Source organism: Dama dama, chromosome 28 (genome assembly GCF_033118175.1).
Source record: "Dama dama isolate Ldn47 chromosome 28, ASM3311817v1, whole genome shotgun sequence".
Taxonomy (NCBI): Eukaryota; Metazoa; Chordata; class Mammalia; order Artiodactyla; family Cervidae; genus Dama; species Dama dama.
The window spans coordinates 47,863,175-47,883,001 of NC_083708.1; the positions used below are offsets into that span (position 1 = coordinate 47,863,175).

A 19,827-nucleotide genomic window follows, 5' to 3' on the forward strand; every position below is an offset into this window, starting at 1 on the left:
AAGTCATACTAGGGTGAAACATATGAAATTGCCATTTCTAGACATTAGAATAGTTCAAAATTAACAATTTCATACAATTCCACCTATTGCTCAGGAATTGATAGGATGTTTTACAGAGATCTTTACCAAGGTACGTGGACAGTTCACTCTCTTGTACAATATGGGGTCTCTATTGCTTTCCAGTCTGGGTACACTCAGAACTAGTCAGCTCACCCTCCATACCCCAGCCCTCTCCCCTCCACCAGTTTTAAGCACCAACATTTAAGACATGTTCACACAGCTGCAAGCTGTACATATCACCTATAGATCATTATTTTATTTAGAACATCTCTAATATTTTACCAGGATTCAAATGCAAGCTGCTGTCTTTACTAGAAGAACATCTTTGCTTTGATTGATTGCTAAATAGATAGAGCTTGTGAAAGGATCTCTCTCTCTCTCTCTCTCTCTCTCTCTCTCTCTCTCTCTTTTTCCCTGGGATTTCTTGTTCAAACAGAATTTGTTGTATGCACATCAGTAAAGCCGTGCTAATATGGGTTGCTGGCTAGATCATGGAAACAGCCTCATTACATTGAACTGGATGTCATAATGGTACCCATTAAGGTGGAATTCCCTCTGTGTTTGTACTTTTAAACCCAAGTCCCTTGCCACTTAAACATCTCTCTGAGAATAGCAACATTCTCTGGTGACACAGTCTGAGAATGTGCTGGCTCTGTCCTCCTCCTACTGAAAACCACGATAAAAATAGAATCCTGGGTTCAGGGCATTTTTAGGGGTTTCAGTTTGCTGCCGCTTCTCGGCCATTCATTCCACTCTCTGCGTTTGTGATGACTAACGTGTTCTGATGGCTGAAGGTAAGGAAAGACCCACAAGATTTACTTCTTTCAACACTCCCATTAATTGCTATTGGAGTCCAAATATACAGCAGGAAAAGAGCAGCATTTTTTTCCCTCCATAATTAACCGAATGCAACACGAGAGTTTTCATTTTAATTTTTAAAAGTCGTTGAGAGACTAATAGCATCACAGCATTTCTATTAGCTGTTGAAATCTCACTATCATCCTGGCAAAGTGAAGTTATTTGTTGTGCTGAATTTGGGTAATGGACCCCTGCAGGGTTACAGCTCAGGAATGCTGGGAGGATGAAGCCCACAAAAGGGAGGGCAGAGTGGGTGTCAATCTCATTCCTCCAATTAAAGCAGTTAAAGAAATAGCCAAGTGCAGGGTGGCTTTTATTGTGAGGGCTAATTGAAAACCAGAGGAAAATATTGAGACACTACATGGCATTTCACATTATAATCTCTTTTCTATTTATGTCTCATCTCCATTGACTCAATAGGACCTTCATTATAAACACATTTCTATCATTAGATTCAGCTTAATTTCTGTGGCTGTAATTAGGAGGATGGTAAGAAACATTTGAGAGCATAGTCCTCTCTACTGAAAACTGGGCATGGTTCTTGAATTTACCTGGCAAGTTTTTTCCCAGTGCCTTCTACATGCCAAGCTCTTTGGTGAGACCCTATTATGACCAAGACAGATAAGGTTGCTACCCTCATGGAGCATGATTTAGTGGGAAGAAATAGACAGTACTTATAAACAAAGAAATATGTTGTGTGATGTCAAAAAATGAAAGGAAAAAGATTAAGCAGGACAAAGAGATGGAAGTGGTCAGGGAAGGCTTCTCTGAGGACTCTTAAATGAAGGGAGGGAGGCCGCCATATGGAGGCCTGCAGGGAAAACATTTCCACAGTGAGAAGCAAGAGGTGGAAACCATCTTGGTCAGTTGATGAACAGAGGAGGTGTGGCTGGAGCAGAAAAAGAGAGGGGAAGAACAGAAAAAGATAATGCTAGAATAGGCAGAGTCAGATCATGTTGGGAAGCCGTTGGAGAGTTTTGAGCCAAAGGCGTGGCATGAAGTAATAGAAGCTTTGAAAGGATCATCTGGCTGATGAGGAGAGTAAGCTTCGGGGTGGGTGATGGGAAGAAGCAGGGAGACCAGGTAGGGAGTGATTATAATCACCTAGAGGAAGGAAAATGATGGCTTGAAAGAAGGAGGTAGTGGTGAAGGGTCAGGTCCAGGATGTTTTCAAGGCAGACTGATGGGGTTTGCAGATGGATTGGATATGAGTTGTGAAAAAAACTGGGAGTCAAGAATGGCAGCCTCAGTAACCTGAGTGAATAATGGGAAGAAATAGATTTGTAGGAAAGGGCAGCAATCAAGGGTTGTATGTGGACATGTTTAGTTTGAGATGCCTGTTATTCATCAAAGTGAAACACCAGGTAGGCAACTGGATCTGGGTGTCTTGGAGTCTGAGGAGGTCTGAGCTAGAGATGGGGATCATCAGCATATGGAATTTAAAGCCAGCAAAGGGACTGAGATCACTAGGGAGCGGATTTGAACAGAGAAGCAGCCTGAGGACCAAGCCCTGCAGCTGGAGTGGTATAGAGTCTGCAGGAACAGGAAGTGCCCAAGAGGAGGCTGGAAGGAAGCAAGCAGTCAAGGGTGGGGATGGGAGTAGTTTGGTGAAATATATGCAGTCAGGGCAGTTCCTGGGGGACGTGTGAATTTTGTCTTTGGAATGTTCCCTCCCTTTTCAGTGGTTTTCTATTTTCCCTGTGGTGGCCTTTCTTTCCTCTGATTCTTTTAGTTTCTCTCATCCCTGATAACAGTTGCTCTAGTTCTCAAAGTGTGTGGTCCCCTGACTGGCGGCGTCAGCACCATCCAGGAGCTTGTTAAAAACGCAAATTGTGAGCTCCATCCTAGACCTGCAGATGAGAGGCTCTAAGAAGTGGAGCCTCGTAAGCTGTGTTTTCATACATTTTTCATGTGCTTCTGATGCAGGCAGAAATTTGAGAATCACTGCTCTAGGGAAAGGAACTGATAAACTGAATCAATGAGAGATGATAGATGAGGCTTACCCTATTATCCTTTTCTGAGCCATCTGTCTGCAGCCAAAGAAATAAAATGTCTAATGACAGATTTTGAGCACCAACCAGTAGACTATTCTTGAGGCATCTTCATGGGAGCCAAGGAAACTTCTCCATCCCTACAAATCGTAAAAGCAGGCAGCTGCCTACTTGCCTATCCTGTCTTTAGAGTAGGCTCTATTTATAACTATGTATTCTATATAGTATTATACAAGCTCACCGACTCCACATATGGCAATGATGAAAAATTTAGCATTTTAATGGGCAATCCAAAATCTCTAGCAGCAGTTCAGAACTTATTTTGTTACAACATAACTTGCCTATCAGCCAATTTAAAGTAAAACCTGAATACCAAGGTACATAATAATAATAACAGAACATTTGTTGAGTTGTAAATTCTTATTCGTAAAATACATGTCAAATTTATTTTAGCTGTTTAAATAATAGAGTTTAATGTATATTTAGTTAAGCATTACAGTAGTAAGGACTTAAGGAGATTAGAAATAAATGAATCCAATTAAAGAACACGTCTGTGAGATTTGATATGTCATAGGTATGAATGAACTGTTTGCTCAGCAACTGTAAAGAAACCGTTAAATGATTAACTATCTAGAATAGGTTTAATCAAGAATAAATGCCATAGGACATATTTTAAAATATCTAAGTTAAACAAATGAAGACTTGTGCATTTGAAAACACAGCATCACACCATCACACCATCATTTTTTGCTGCATCTTTTCCCAGGGAGTTTGAAGCCTGAGCTTCACCTTTTCTTGATCTGCACAAATGCCAGGGTCTTGTGTTGTGTGGAAGGGCAGAGCTCCCAGCAGTGTCATGAGGCTTGGCCTTGTAGGACCCCCTCAAACACTGTGGGGAACTGGGGGACCCTGGGATCTTGAGGATAGGATTTGTTTGTATGTGTGTTAGTTGCTCAGGCATGTCTGACTCTTTGCCACCCTTCTCTTTGACACCAGAGGAGCCTGCCAGGCTCATCTGTCCATGGAATTCTGTAGGCAAGAACACTGGGGTGGGTTTCCATTCTCTTCTCCAGGGGATCTTCCCAACTCAGGGACTGAATCCAGATCTTCTGCATTGCAGGCAGGTTCTTTACCATCTGAGCCACCGGGGAAGCCCAGGATTTGTCTACAGCCAAAGAAATAAGTGTCCAATGATAGATTTTGAACATCAACCAGTAGATTTTCTTGAGATATCTTCATGGGAGTCAAGGAAACTTCTCAGTATTGTGGGAAGATGCTTTCTTTGTGATTACAGGTTTCTTTTCTGTTCCTGGAGTTTGTGTGGAGTTGAAAACAGGAAGCATGCTCTTTCACCCTCTCTGCCAAAGGGTTTTAGGGTTTAGGAATCAACTTTCTAAGGGTCAGAAGAACTAGGTGAGCAAGCTACTTCTGTGAGAATGGAACCTCAACCAAATGTAAGGGGTTAGTTGAGGGGTTCCCCCATTATTCATCTATCACAGATATTGAAAGATCTCTAAAGAGAAGATATATTTAAAAAACATCAATTTCATAAATGACAGCAAAGGTGAAAGAGGGGACAGAGAGGGTGGGGAGGTGAGACAGATGGAAACAGATGAAAAAGGGGTCAGAGTGACATGTATGCCTTTTATTTTTCTATTTATGGAAATTTCAAAACATAAGAAAAACTTGGTTGGTATTTGTATCATTTTTCTTTCTTTATATTTGGCTTTTTTTTTTTTTTCTCTCTAGAAGTAGGCTCAGATTAGGGGTTCTCACGATGGGAGAGGAGACCAACAGTTTTTATTTTATGCCTTTGATAAAAGAGGCAGCACATTTTTTGCATTTGTTTATTTGACTTTTAAAGATCACCTTAAGACAAGAAGATATAGACTAGCTATAAGAGCAATAGGATTTGGAACTTTAGACCAGGAAAATTCACAAACACACCTAGACTTTAGTAGCCAGGTATAGAATGAATTTCTGAGCATAAAAAATTAAGTTCCTCAGAACAAGAAATGTGGCCCCAAAGTAGGGTTTATGCCATTTAAACAATGACAAATATGTCATTTATAACTCACATGAAACTAAACTGTTTTAAGAAACTCCACGGGAAGGCTTCCTTTTTTTCAATTATAAGTAATATTTTAAGTCATCGTCTCCAAAGAAGGAAACAAAATGCTCCATAGTTCACTTGAAAGCCTTTAGAGACAGATAGTTCTAGCAGGTAGGAAGGGCGGAAAGTAGATCAGAAAGCAAGTGAAATGGACAGGCGCTGAGAGAGAGCAGAAGGACATGTGGACATTTAAAAGTTATAAATGACGCGTGAGACGTTGAACCTATGGGAGAAGTTTAGTCATGCGTTCTCTTTTGTAACCTAACATTACTCACAAAGAAGCAGCCCAGGCTTCTTCTATATAACGAAAAGAAACTGGGAACCCATTTCACCATTAGGTAGGAGTGCCTGAAGTGTGCCTCAACTGCTGTTTCTTTTTCAAGAAAGATTTTTATGATTATAAAAGTCACACATGTTTATTATAGAAAAATTAAGGTAATGTGGAGTGTTATAAAGAGAATGTAAAGAGCATCATTAATCTATTTTCCCCATCTCTACTGTTTGCATTTTAGTTTTTTGCCACCCAGTATATTACATGCTGTGCTGTGTTTACTTGCTCAGTCGTGTCCAACTCTTTATCACACCCACATACATGCCTGTACAGTACATGTCAATTTTAAAAAAGATAATTTTTCACTTTATCAGTAGTATTTCTAAATTAAGTAAAAAAAAAAAAGAATGCATAATATTTTATCACAATGGTATGCCATAATTAAATAATGCTTCTATTGTTGGTTCTTATTTGCTTATTTGCAATTAAATATAGGAAATCATGCTGATAAGCACCCTTGTATATAGACTTTTGACACCCATCTCTGATTATTTTCATAAGATATAGAAGTGGAATTACTGGATTTAAGGTTTGGACACACCTACGACTGTTAATAAAAACCGCTAGTTTATTCTCTTACTGGTAGTAGGTATATATGCATATTTCACCTTGTCTTCAGTGAGATTTATTGTCATTTTAAAAATCTTTGCTAATTTGAAAGGCAGAAATGACATCTGATAGCTGATGAATTCACACAGGTTATTGCTAGTGAGGCTGAACCTTTAGAGAGTTATTTCTCAGCAAATTTGTGCATTGTTTACAACCTTTTTATATTTTTCTATTGCATAGATATTTCTCACTGATTTTTAGGAGTGTATCTCTGGGGATTTAAAGCACTATTACTACTCACCCCCTTCAATACGACTCTAATGGTTCTAAAGACATAGTTGAGGATGAAATTAATTTAGTATTCTAGTTTCCTTAATATCACATATGCCATGCTTGAATTACAACTTGATTTTTTTTTAAGTGCAGTTAGTTAATATACATACCACTAAAATGGTAGCATATGATTTGTTTCTTTGATTTAAAATCACACAGAATTTCAGAATGATTATTATTAATTATAGCCTGGGAATTTAAAAATCCCTCACATAAACTTGTTTACCTGGCAGATATTTCTTTCCCATATATGTAGAAAGTTTGGCCAGTTTTTAAATTTTGGGTCATTTGGATTGGAGAAGAATGACAGTTTATTGCAGTGAGAATTATTTTGTCAACCATTTGCAAGTGAGTGTTTGTTCTCTGTCAGATATATTGCAAGACAGTAAACAGAGACCATTAGAAGAGAAAAAATTTAGGAGGTTGTCGTCAGATGGGTTTCCCAGGTGGCTCAAGTGGTAAAGAACCTGCCTGTCACTGCAGAAGACATGAGACATGGGTTAGATCCCTAGGTCAGGAAGATCCCCTGGAGGAGGGCATGGCAATGCACTCCAGTATTCTTACCTGGAGAATCCCATGGACAGAGAAGCCTGGTGGGCTACAGACCATGGGGTCGCAAAGTGTCCAACACAATTGAAGCGACTTAATATACAGGCACCCACACACATGCACATCATTAGATATTCCATTCATGTGAGAGAGAATACGTGCCGAATGAGTGGTAGGGCAGTGACTGGTGTAGGAGCTCAGAAGAGAGCAGGGAGATATCACTGTGGCCAGTGAGGGGAAGGAAATAGTCAGGTGCAGCGTGTGCGGTCTTTACTTAGCTATATTTCAGTTTGTGTTGTGGGTTTGCACAAATGCATTATGCTATCCCTGTTTTGAAGATGGTTGGTTTTGCCACATCTTATGTTACAGTTCTTGACTTACTTTTTAGTTGTTGCTGTTTGCCTGTTGTTTATACCCCTGCCTTTCCTTCTTGAAATGACAACATGATGGTAAACCTTATTCACTATTATATAGTATTTACTGTCACATACGGGAAGGGTAAACCATCCTTTACCCTTGTGGGGATGCCCACTCCATAGCATGTTGGATGAAACCTACATAATGGAGGAGAAAGGGGTTTCTAGGCAGAGGCAGTGTTTACATAAACCCAAGACTTTTGGGTAACTATTAAAATTGCCAAATCAAATGGAGAAAACCACAAGGAGCAAACACAAATCCACTTATTAGTATGAGACTATTACATTTCCAAGGGTGCCTTTGCCTAATTTCCCAGCAGATTGTCTTCATTCATGAACCCCTCACAGTATGGAATCCTCCTTATCAGCTATCTCTGCTGGGCTCCGTGGGAGCCTGAAAATGAAACAGAAAGTAGGTCTTTCTGCTGCGAGGTTTACCCAGTGGCCAGGCTGCAACTCTGCCAGAATATAAAGAAGGTCATGCACTTCGTGTAACAGTGACTCTAGAATCCAATTAAAAAGTTTAGTATAAGGCACAGTCATTCCTACTTAATCCGATCACAGTTTAATGCAATCCTCTGCTTATTTCAGTCAGCGCCTTTGGAGCCAAATCAATTGTATGTCTTTGTTTCCACGTTTTCCTCGGTAATTTGATCACCTTCAGCTGTTTTAAAAAAAAAAAAGTAGCTCAATTGGGAAATCTGGCAACATCTTTTAAGAGTTGCCATGTAACATAAGGTCAACAAACTCCAGAATGGCCAGCTCCCAAACTGACGGGACAGGAGCAAAAATTCAGTAGTCTAAAATAAAAGCAGTATAGGGTAAGGTAGAGATGAAGAGGGAAATTCCTGCAAAGCATCTTGACTCAACATGAATTGATCAAATGCTGTTGATTACTTCTCTGTGCACTCATTCCAGCTCGCTTCAAGGGTCATACGTGTGTTGGTGCTGGTGTCGGCATAGAGAATGCCAGGCTCCCAGTCAAACTGATAGACGGGATATTGACGCATCTCTCTGAAGCTGACAGTACCTTTCAGCAGTGAAGACATCTTTTATTTGCTTTGCAAGAGGGGCATCACTCTGAGCTTCCCATATGGCAAGTTGGCATTTACCTTGTGAGTGGTCATGGGATATTGCTTAAGGAGAGGCTGAGGAGACTAATGATGCAAAAATAGCCCCTTTTTATTCAGTTGGAATTTGAGTAATTCTAGATATGTATATGACTATTATAAAGTTTGGAGTAGACTCAGATGGTTAATTCTGCCAATTGAATGATTTCTGGCTGTCCATAGTGGAATAAGAGGATTACTTTGGCCTATGCAAATATGGATGAGATTGACAAACTGCAGGTCCTAGTGATTACAAATTACCCGTTTCACATTGCTGTCAGGGCCTGGGTACCTGAGGATGTCGACAGTGCTGGTACAAGTCATTAAAAGGAGGAAAATAAAAAATAAATTGGTATCAATAGCCATTTTGAAAAATATGCTAAATGACATATGCTACAGTTCCTCTTTTGATAAGTATCTGGGAGAGCTGCCCTTAAGAGGGTTACCTGTGGGGTCCTGAATACCACCCATGTGGCACTTCTCAAGAAAACTTGACCAGGGCTGAGTTCTTCCTTTATTAAAGTCAGCTAAGTCAAGCTCCTTACCATACTTATTTCAGGGTCTAAGATCTGTGCACCCACATGTTTTATTTTGTCCTACTGCCCAGGGAAGCACTGACCGACTTTCCTAGGTGTACACCTACCTTTGAGGATTTGTGTGATACTAGAGTACATCTCTCTAGGGGAGGAGGGGGAGGGGGAGCCAGACTCTTCTTTGTGTCTGAGTTTGGAGGAAGGAAATGGAACTCGTAATGTGATTCCCATCAGTATTTAGACCTTTAATCTATACAAATGAAATACTCAGTTTAATAGAATTCTAACAGTAAAACAAATGCTTTGTTCTCAGTGAATCCGCCATTCAGAGCGGCTCTTGGCAGCACATCAACCGTACTTGAAAAGTCTTTAAGTGGGTATTTTTTTATTGTGCTTTTCATCCTGACACATCTTTTGAGCTGTTAGAGTCCCGAACAGAGAAACACTCTTCTCAGAATGCCGGGTCTGTGTTGCGCTATGGTCTTCATTTGGTGACTTAGCAATAAAAAACTTAATTAACTTAATAAATATTTTGGCCACACTACAGTAGAGTTTAGAGGCTTACAAGGAACAGAGCAAATCAAAATGGGTTTGGGATAGAAAGGAAAGAAATACGTCATAGGGAGGAGTTTGGAATGAACCATGTTACAATATATCAAAGTGAACCTATTGCTCTGGGGAAAGCTGGTGCCAAAAAGTACCCTAGAGGGTGGAAATCATACTATTTATTGAGTATGTATTATCTTCTACCACTGTGCAACAAGCTTTTCACAGTGTTTCATCTGAACCTCAGCACATCCCTATGAGGTGTAAAGAAGAAATTGAAGTCGAGACAGGTTATCGCACAGTAAGAGGCTCACACTGTGATCTGCTTGACTTCATGATCTTCTGCTCAGTTTTGATGAATTCTTTTTTGTATTTTTTGGTGCACTAAAACATTAATATTTTTATTGGTGTATCCAAAGTATAACTCTTCTGAGACTTCCCTGATGGTTCAGTGGTTAAGATTCTGGACTTCCACTTCAGGGGGCATGAGTCCAATCCCTGGTTAGGGAAGTTCCACATGCCACAATGTGGCCAAAAAAAAAAAAAAATTCAAAGTATGACTTTTTATATTTATTAGCTTTTTCATATGAATGTGTAGAATTTACAATCATTTATTGGCTTTCAAACTTTATTTAAGCCTATTTAATTTGGAGTATTTCATTGATTGGAAACTATGCAAAAATTTTGGACTTTTTCAATGGTTAAGATGCGTACTTTGGGGTCTGATAGTGTACAAGAGAAAAGTGAATCCTGTTTACTCTCTGCTTGTAGCCTCTGCTTGTACATCTCTGTGCTGAAATGTTGCATTAAGAATGAATTGACAAAAATTACTTAGCCGATTTTCAGAGGTCCGTGTTTCTTGCTGTCAGTTCTAGGGGCTGAGTGGATACTCCACTGTGCAGTGGACGGAAGTACATTTTGACGCAGAATATGGTCAAGGATGGGGGCCCTGCCTCCTGTCAGCGCCTAGCTGGCTCACTGTCACATGCACGTGACCTCAGGGCCAGGTGGGTCTGGGGACTTACAGCCCACAGAGGTCTTTTCCACAGAGAAAGGCTGTTGGGTTCCAGGTTATTAGCAGTCATTGAAGAAAGCAATCCTTTTTTAGTTGCATCCTTATCTTCTTCCTCTTCCATCTAGGTGAACTACTGTGCCAGTTGCCATTGGAACAGACAAAATAGCTCTTGACAGTAGTCTTCCAGGAACTCAGAATCCACTGGGCAAGATAAGATATAATCCCTTGAAAAATAAGATTTGAGAAGGAAAGAGGTCACCTTCTGGTTCCCTCCTCACTTCCCTCAGGAACTGGCCCCAGTGCCTTGGTCATGAAGGTAGTAACTTAGTCTTTCTATTCATTGCTGTCCCCCCACGGCCACTACAGAGATGCTCAGTAAACACATACTGAAGGAATGGATGGGTTTAGCACCCAGGAAGGGCTTTCTGGAGGTGTGTATGACTTAAGGTAGTTCTTTATAAGAGGGATTTTAAGAAAGAGAAAGTCAGGAAAGTATAAGATCAATCTGAGGAGAGCTATTCTGGATGAAGCCAGGGGCTAATGAAGGAAAATTCTGAGATGTTGTCAGTGAAATAGATGGGTGCCACATTTTGGCGGGCAGTGAGTTTCTGACCAGGGAGTGCTCAGAGTCTGTGCCGTGTGTGGTTCCTGGGAGTTGAGTAGAGCATATAACAGCCCAGTGAGGTAATCAGACCCCCCAAACCCAAAAGACAAACTGCATGCCTGCCCTCTAAATTTTTGTTCCTCACATAAGGAGAATTTTTTTTTTGTCTTTTTTAAAAAGTTTATTTTTTAATTGAAGGGTAATTGCTTTACAGAATTGTGTTGGTGTCTGAGTAGATGAGCTATTTGATATGAAGCCATTGTAATTTGATGATGTCTATTACTACCCTCCAGTTAGCAGTAGTGATATTATTGGCCCTATTTTAGCCGGTTTCTATTTCTGGGCACTTGAGAAGGAACTCCTTGCCTGAATTATACTTTTGCTTTTGCCTCATCTCTCTGTAGCAGGACAGATAGGGAGAAGGAGAAGAAGGTAAATGAAGAGTCACTGAACGGTGGAGATCTACCAACCACTCTTATGTGTATAATTTTGTCAATTTACTACACTTAACATAGGTATCTTAATCTGAAGAGTGTGGAAAAGGCATGCAGAATGTTTAAAAAGGTAAACCCATTAGAGAAAGGGAAATTAATATAAGAAAAAAATAAAAGAGAGACGGTGGAGTTTGTTGCACAGAATTCGTGCCATGAGGATTTGTATACTTGCTAGAGGCAGTGACACATCGAACTTGGGCTCAGGCTTTTTGACTTCATTGCAAAGAAGGAAACATGACGCATGATATGATTCACGGTGCTTGTGAGATAAAAAGAAGTCAATTACTCAGAAGCACCGGGCTAGGTCTGGAACCTGAGAGAAAATTCTCCCACGAGTCCTCATAAGGAAGACTCTGAAACATTTTATTTTGGCTGCCAGTGGGAAGGATTGATATCCTCTTATGAAACCCGAGGAGTCAGCTGAGACTTCCTGCTGCCTGGGAGCAGGCTGAGGTGGTTGGTAGCTGTGGGCAGGGCCGAGCTGTCATCTTTAGTCCCTGAACACCTCAGCAGGACCTTCTCAGTGAACCCTCTTGAGATACACTTTTCCCCCTGTCACCTCACAGCCTGCAGTCATTATGTTTATTTCTTTATTGTTTCTTCTCCTCAAGACATTGTAATCTGCACAAGGGTAGGAGGCCCTACATGCCTTATTTATCCTTTCATCTCCATATCGCACAAAGTCTGGTATATTTTAGGAACTTAATAAATACTGAGTAAAGGAATAGAAAGAACTGGTGGGAAAGTATACCCTCGGGTAACTAAATTAGTTAGCCTGTTGAAAAAGGATTTTTAACTAGTTAGCCTGGATAACCTAGTTTGCTAGCCATACGGGTATTTGGAATGTTTACCCAGGATGACTGATCAAGGAACAGCTGATAGAAGACATTCTTTTTGTCAATGATCAGACAGTATCAGTTGGTCAGTTTTCTGCTGAGCTCATCCCACAAATAGAAAATCTTTAGAATTTATAATCCATAACTCATCAGCAGGGACACAAAAGCTCAGAGAACTGGAATTCTAGATTTATTTTCTACTATATAAAAATAATGAACAATGTATATTTTAATCAAGGCATCTTCATGAGCACTTCATATAACTTGGCAGCTCCATTCACAGACGTTTGTTAGGTACTTCCGAAATAATCAAGGTGTTTTGTGGAAACCAGTTCTGTGGCTCACTTTCACTTGATTCCTCTTCAAATAGGAATGACTGTCATTTCCAGTAAGAGAATATGTGTACCCGTCTCCTGGGGTGGCTGATTAAGGGCTGTGTCTTCCCACCCTGCAGGGACACGGAATACAAAGGGCTGCAGCTCTCCCTGGATCAGATCGCAGCCTCCAAACCAGCCTTCTCCTATGCAGGCAGCTCCACCCCTGCCCTGACTGACAGCAGGAAGGGGGCCAAGTCCAGGCTCTCCAGCTCCAAGTCCAAATCCAGGACTTCCCCGTACCCTCAGGTAGGTGCTCAGCCACTTGGCACTTTTCTTTTTCTGTGGCTTGGTTTGGTCTCGCAGAGGAGGAAGTATTGCAGCTGTTTGGAATTAATTATCTGGCTTTAATACATGTAAAACTTCTATAAATCTGGAAAGCTTTCTAAAAATATCTTCTTCCTTTAAAATAACTGTGCTAGTAAAAATTCGAAGTGATCTTGTGGTTTACTGCTTTTCTATGAAGGTTGTGAGAGGCTTCATTGCAGTCAAAACCATAACTGTATTTTCAAGGAGAATGGCCCTGAGTTTTTTTCCCTCAACAACGATTAACCAGAAAGATGGGGCAAGCATAGAAAAATATGGAAAACAAGAGCTTGATGTAGAAAAATGGAATCTTAGGACAGGAACTGAAGTTGAAGGATAAATTAAGAGGTGGAAGCAAAAGATCAAGGGTATATTTCACCATGAGATTTGAGCACAGATGGACTGTTTATGGGGAGGAATGAAACAAAGAGGGTCTTCCAGATGGCAGGAATGGTAGAAAAAGCAGCCCTCTTCTCATCTTTGCAAGGTGGTGAGCTGATGAGACCCAGAGGAGGTATTCCAGAAACACCGCAAGGTACAGAGACAAGTCCTGATGCTCGGAAGGAAGAAAAGAATGTTTTTCCTTATCAGCCTCTGTGATACAGAAACTTGTCTGTGTCAAATGTAGGCACAACTCTCTCCTGGCCTGAAGGAAGTAGGACAGAACTGAGGATTTTTCACTCCTGGTACCCTGTAACCATCCTTTTCTTTAAGGGTACCATGTCCCAATTCCTGCAGTTTATTAGGGTAATTCAGGAGATGATTCCTGGGCTGGTAGAAAACCAACTGGGATTCGGAGATATTTCATCAAGGTGGTCTTTATCATTTGTGTTTTTAATTTTTTTAAAGTAAAATTGGCAATCTAGTGAGTCCAGAAACTATTATTTCCTTACTTATCAGAGCATTTTTAATTCTGTTAACGTCAACAAGTATGTACTGTTTGAGGAAGTGTCATTCGTTGAGCTCATGGCCGCTAAGAAGCTACTATTTGCTGGATTATTTTAGCTTGGTATGCGAAGGTGAGAAGATCTGTGTCCCAAGGGAATGCAGTCACGTGGTTTCAAATCTCCCACCAAGATCAGATTTCTCTACCCTGACAAAGAGTAAAGAGGAGTAGATGTGTGATGCCTGGACGTTGTTCAATGTAAACATTCTGTTATGAAGACTGAGCACTTTATGTATAAAGTGCATTTTAGTTGAAGTTACTGTGGAGGAGGAGTTGCTTCTTTTTATTGAGTATCTGAGAAGCTTTATTTACTAACTACTATCTCATACCTTGGGAAAAGAGTTTTACTGTCTTTTTTTATTACTTGGAAGAATGAATTACTCCTTTGGGTAATTTTATCCTGTGGATAGGAGTGCTGGACACATAGATGAAAGAAAAATTTAAATTAGGAAATACTAAGTTAAGAAGGAATTTTTCCATTGTTACACAGAAATAAAGCTACAAAACCCAAATATCCCCAGTGACCTTCCCAAACCTCACCATCTACATTTTCTTTCACCTCAGCTCTTAAGTCTAAAATTTCTTTACTTTACACTAATGTTGGACTAGAGCTTCCCAGGTGGCAAGGGAAGCCACCTGCCAATGCAAGAGACATAAGAGACACAAGTTTGATACCTGGGTCTGAAAGATCCCCTGGAGGAGGGAATGGCAACCCACTCCAGTATTCTTGCCTGGAGAATCCCATGGACAGAGAAGCCTGGTGGGCTACAGTCCACAGAGTCACGAAGAGTCAGATGTGACTGAAGCGACTTAGCACACAATGTTAGACTGTCTACACATTTTAAAAAAAATGTTTTAACTGCTATTAGACTGCTCCTTGGGCTCATGTGAGGAGGAGTTAATTTGAAATTGTACATGTTTCATCATTGTTTTTTTTTTTTAAAGCAATACAGAAGAGTGGAAAGTAGAAAATCACCCACTATTTCCTCCTTTTCCCTCTCCAAAATGGTGTTTTCTTCTAGAAATGTACTATGATGCATAAAAATCATTCACGTTCACACACCTATGTTCACATAGAGTTTCTCTTGACTTTTTAAAATGTTCATTCTTATGTTAATTCTTAGATAAATGCAGTCCTTAGAATTTTGGCCCTGTGTCTCATTTGAAATCTCAGTCATGAATTAAGTTTACTTAACATTTATGCGCCTAGTAAAGGTTATTCTTTAATTGCGTTTGCTTTAGATAATGATGGTGCTAGGTCAATCACTGACTGAGTTCCTAGTACATGGACTACTGGTATGTAGAGATCAGAAATGGACCACAGTCTTTGCTTTCAAGGAGCCGTGTGTGTAGGCAGAAAAGGGAACAGCCTTTGCAGTGAACTGTCCTAGGACAAGGTAAACAGCAGGTCCTCTGGGGCCACACATGACATCCAGGGCAAACTCATCCATTTCTGCTGAAAGGAAACAGCTCAGCACCCCCATCTGGAATTCTACATCCTCAGAGATTTTAAAGAAAAGAAAATAATTGAGCTTCTCAAAAAGTCTTATTTGGTCCAAATCGCTCTTATATTATTGAAGAATACTTAGTTTTCAACTTTCTTGCATTATTGCTATTATGTGTTGGTTCAGTCAGTGCTAGCTGAGTGCCTACATTAGAGAGATGCTCTGCTGGCCATTGTGATGAATGGGGATAGCGGTTGAGTAGAAGGTGCTAGACTATAAAAAAGTGGTATAAGAAATGCCCTTACGTGTTCCAGTACAGTTGGAATGATAAGTTTTGAACTAGAATGAGGCGCATATAGAGGATGATGTATACAAAAGGCTTTAAGAGAGATGTCAGTCTATATGCCTGGGGAGGGTTGTTGACCTAGCTCTGAGGGTAGAATTAAGGTATATGCACATAAGGGAAAGGAGAGGACACTTCAGAAAGACCAAGATTCTGAAGAGATGCAGGAACACCCTGAGTGTGCTTGGGGGTGAGGGGGGAGAGTGGGTCCCTGTGGTTAAGGACAACGGGTTATATGTTTGGAAACGTTCATTGATTGGTGCCGAACATCTGTGAGGCCAAGGCATTTGGATTTTGTTGTGTGGAAAACCAGTAAAGGTTTTGAACTGGAAATGAAGCATTAAGGTGGCTGAAGCAAGGCAAACTACTCGGGAGGCTCATTTTAATAGTCCTGGGGTGAGTCTAGTGGGGGTCTGAGCTAAAGTTCTCAACAGAAGTGAAAGGCACTGTAGAGGAAGGAAGGATACAATTATTTTTATCCTTGACTGCTTGTACCTCTTCTCATTATAGATATATTTTGATCATTATAGATTTATTTTTGAAATGATATATATTTGGTTGCACTGGGTCTTTGTTGTGGAGTATAGGCTCTCTAGTTGTAGTGCAAGGACTTAGTTACCCCATGGCATGTGGGATCTGAGTTCCTGGACTAGGGATTGAACCCTTGTCCCCTGCCCTGGAAGGCAGATTTTTAACTACTGGACCACCAGGGAAGTCTCTGAATTTGTATTTTAAACCTTACATTTTGTATTTAGTGACATGTACTGAATTTTCCTTTATATATTAATAGATGCACAATAAAATATTTTTATTTACAAAATGATCAAGATTTTCATAGTATTTAATTTTAAATGCTTCTTCCTCTTCTCAAAAATACGATCTTTTACTTTTTGTTACTTCCATGTTTACATATTTTTAGTATGCAAATTCTCATCAGATTTTTCAAGAGGCTGTTTCCAGAGCAAAAAAAAAAAAAAAAAAATTGAGCTCATAAGGTAACATCTTGTGCTTTTTATTAGTTATGAAAATGATGTAATGATTCTATCAATATTATTTATTCAGCTCTTTGCTCTATTATGTATTAGGCATATCTGGAAATTTCTGACATTTGATGAATAGCAAACAGCACCACTGCTTTTTGGAATTATTTAGGCACCCTTAATTGAAGATGTGAGACATGCACAAATTGTAATTCACTGTCACTACTCAGCTTGCAGTAGTAGATGAGCTTTCAGGTCCCCACTTGGTATGAGATGCCCTTGGGAATGATTTTAGACTTGATTATATTATAGTCACTTAATGAATGACTCAATCACCTTTGTACCTCTATGTATTACTCAGGACAAGAGAGGTCAAAATTGTTTTGAATGATTTTGAAACATTTGTTGTAAGAAATATTATAGATAACTCCCAAAAGATTCTGCAGGCGGCTACTGTGCCGCTGTCGAGCTATCTTAGCAATATGAAAGTTGTATTTTATTGTTACTGGGTTTATATTCATGAGTATAGCAACTTATTTTCTTCACAGTTCTGTTGAATTAAAAATATTGAGTTTATGGAATTTCTTTTTCAGACCTTACCTCTAGCAGTTGCTAGTCTCTTCCATCTATTTTGAAGGAACTTGTCATGGCTACTCCAATACAGTTGGGAGTGATCTTGGCACAGTGTAGCCACGTCAATCATGAATAAATTGCCTCCTGATTCTAGTTTCCTTTGAAACTTTTCCTCTTGGCATGTTTATAGTTGTTACTTTTATTAGAGACAGTGCGTGCCCTCCTGTTTTATTGCCTCGCTCTGCCCTCCTCTTGCTTTCTCCCTAGTCAGTAATAAGCAATGCACTATATAATTCTGTAATAACAGTGCATAAAACTATGTATGCTTCTGAAATCTGAAAGTATTTAATCTCTTGTTACAGATACACTGTAACACCTGCAGGTTTAACTCCACATCTGTTACTTTAAATAATCCCACAGAACCCTCTTAATTTTCACTGCCATCAATCTGGCTTCCTTTCGGTGAAGGTAGAAGCTCTCTTCCTGCAAAGATTCTTTCTGGCCTCAAAAAAATACTCTGGTGACTCCTGTGCTGACTTTTGAAGCTTCAGAGAAAAGAAGGACCAAGAATTTCCCTTACACATAGTACCAATACTTTTATCAATACTAGGATAGATAGCCCTTCATTTCATGTTTTATATGTGACATGTAATCCTTGACCATTAACAATAAAAACTGTAATACATCTTGCCAAAAAAAAAAAAATGAGGTTATCTTCTCTGAAATTCTTAAACTGTACAGGACTTCTATGTTTTCTGGTTGTGTCTGAACTTCAGATATTGCCTCTTCTATAGAAATATCAGGAGATTATTATTAGAAGATAAAAGGAAGAAAACTTGGAGGCAGTAAATGGGGACTTTAAGATCCTTGAGGACAGGAGATTTTGCCCTTGATAACCAGATTGCTTTGGGCACCCAAAAGCCCTTAGAACATATTGAGTGAGTAGGTAAATTAATTGATGGATGAGTGAAATTGATAAGATAGATGGATAATGAAGCAGAGGAGGGCTGAAATGACCTGGACATATAGCCCTTTCCCCAGAAGGCTTACAGATTCAATGGGGGAGATAAAAAGGTAAGCAAAAAATTTAAACACAGTGTAGCATGTATGTGATAAAGGCATCATTGGCAGTGATGAAGCTCTGGTGGTGTCTTGGGGGCTCCCCTGCCCTTCCAGCAGTGAACTGGAGATGGGAGTTGGAGGCTGACAATAGCCTCTAGGCCTAGAGACCGTCATACCTTGGGGTGTTTCTAGCAGGTTCAAATTTATTTCTGTTTTGGGACTTCCATGATGGTCTAGGGGCTAAGACTCAGTTCTTCCAATGCAAAGGGCACAGGTTCGATCCCAGGTTAGGGAACTATATCCTGTGTGCCCCAACTAAGACTCAGCACAGCCAAATAAATAAATAAATACTAAAAAAAAAATTATTCCTGTTTGCAAAGTTTGCAGTGGGGTTGCAGGTTGACAGTTAACAAGGCCCTGAACCCCTTGGGTGCCCCGTCACAGACCAGACTCACTCTCCACGTCCAGTTGTGCTTTCACCCCTCACCCATTTATCCTTCTTCTCCCACTGCCTGTGTCCCAGGAGCTCTCTCACGCTGGAGGATTGGAGCTCATCTTAATTTTCTGTCCACTTTGGAAAATTTTCATTTTCAGTCTTTCCTGCTTCTCAGATTGACCTTAAAGGACCACTGATCATGTCAGTGTTTGGAGAATTGCCACAGTCCTGGCTGTCACTCAAGGTCACCTATAATTGAGTCCTAAATTACCTGAACCCTGTGATCCAGCCAGACTTCTATGCTCCCTCTTTGCTGAATGCCTTGTCCTTTCCTGCCTCCAAGCTTGTGCTTATGCATTTATTTTCTGCTTGCATTGCCTCTATTTTTCAAAATTCTGCCTATCATCTAAGGACTGAATGCTACCTCTTTCATGAAATATAACTTTCTCCTTTGTGCCTTTATTTAGAATAATCTGTCTTCTACTGCCTTCTGGATATGTCAGAGCTTCTCTTTTGGACTATAATATCTTTGAAAGTAGTAACCGTGTCTATTTCATACCTGCCCCCCACCTTGTACCCAGCATCTGTGTGTCCTCCACATATTCACTCACTGAATGTTAATGAAATGAATGAATGGATAAGTAAAGACTTTAAGAAGAAGGTAGATACTTTGTTGGTTGCCTATAGAGACATTAAAAACCCCAAGGAGGGAAAATATTCTGCTACTATGGAATTTATAACCTAACGTAGAGAAGCAAAAGATACACATGCAAAAAAAACCTAAGGATTCTTTCACAAATACAAAATCTTGCAATGCAAATCAAACACCTACCTGCTGAGGAGGAATTAAATGTGGTAGAATCTAGAAGCTCTTTCAAGAGCAAAACTTTGAGCACGTGTTCTCTGGCTCATCACTTTCTAGGGCAGAGAACCATCTACATCCTGTCCTAAAGTGGGCTTTCTAGTCTCCATGTCTCCACAGTCATCTCCAGTGCAACCACAGAGGGAAGGGACAACTGATATTT

General features: G+C 40.1%; 1 protein-coding gene across 1 annotated transcript in view; it reads left to right on the plus strand.

The window, feature by feature from the left end:
• SIM1 (SIM bHLH transcription factor 1) overlaps positions 1-19,827 on the plus strand; it is a 68,070-nt gene that overhangs the window by 26,713 nt on the left and 21,530 nt on the right. The window contains exon 9 of the mRNA XM_061131873.1: positions 12,792-12,960. Coding sequence (XP_060987856.1) covers positions 12,792-12,960 — 169 coding nt within the window. The remainder of the gene's footprint in view (positions 1-12,791; positions 12,961-19,827) is intronic.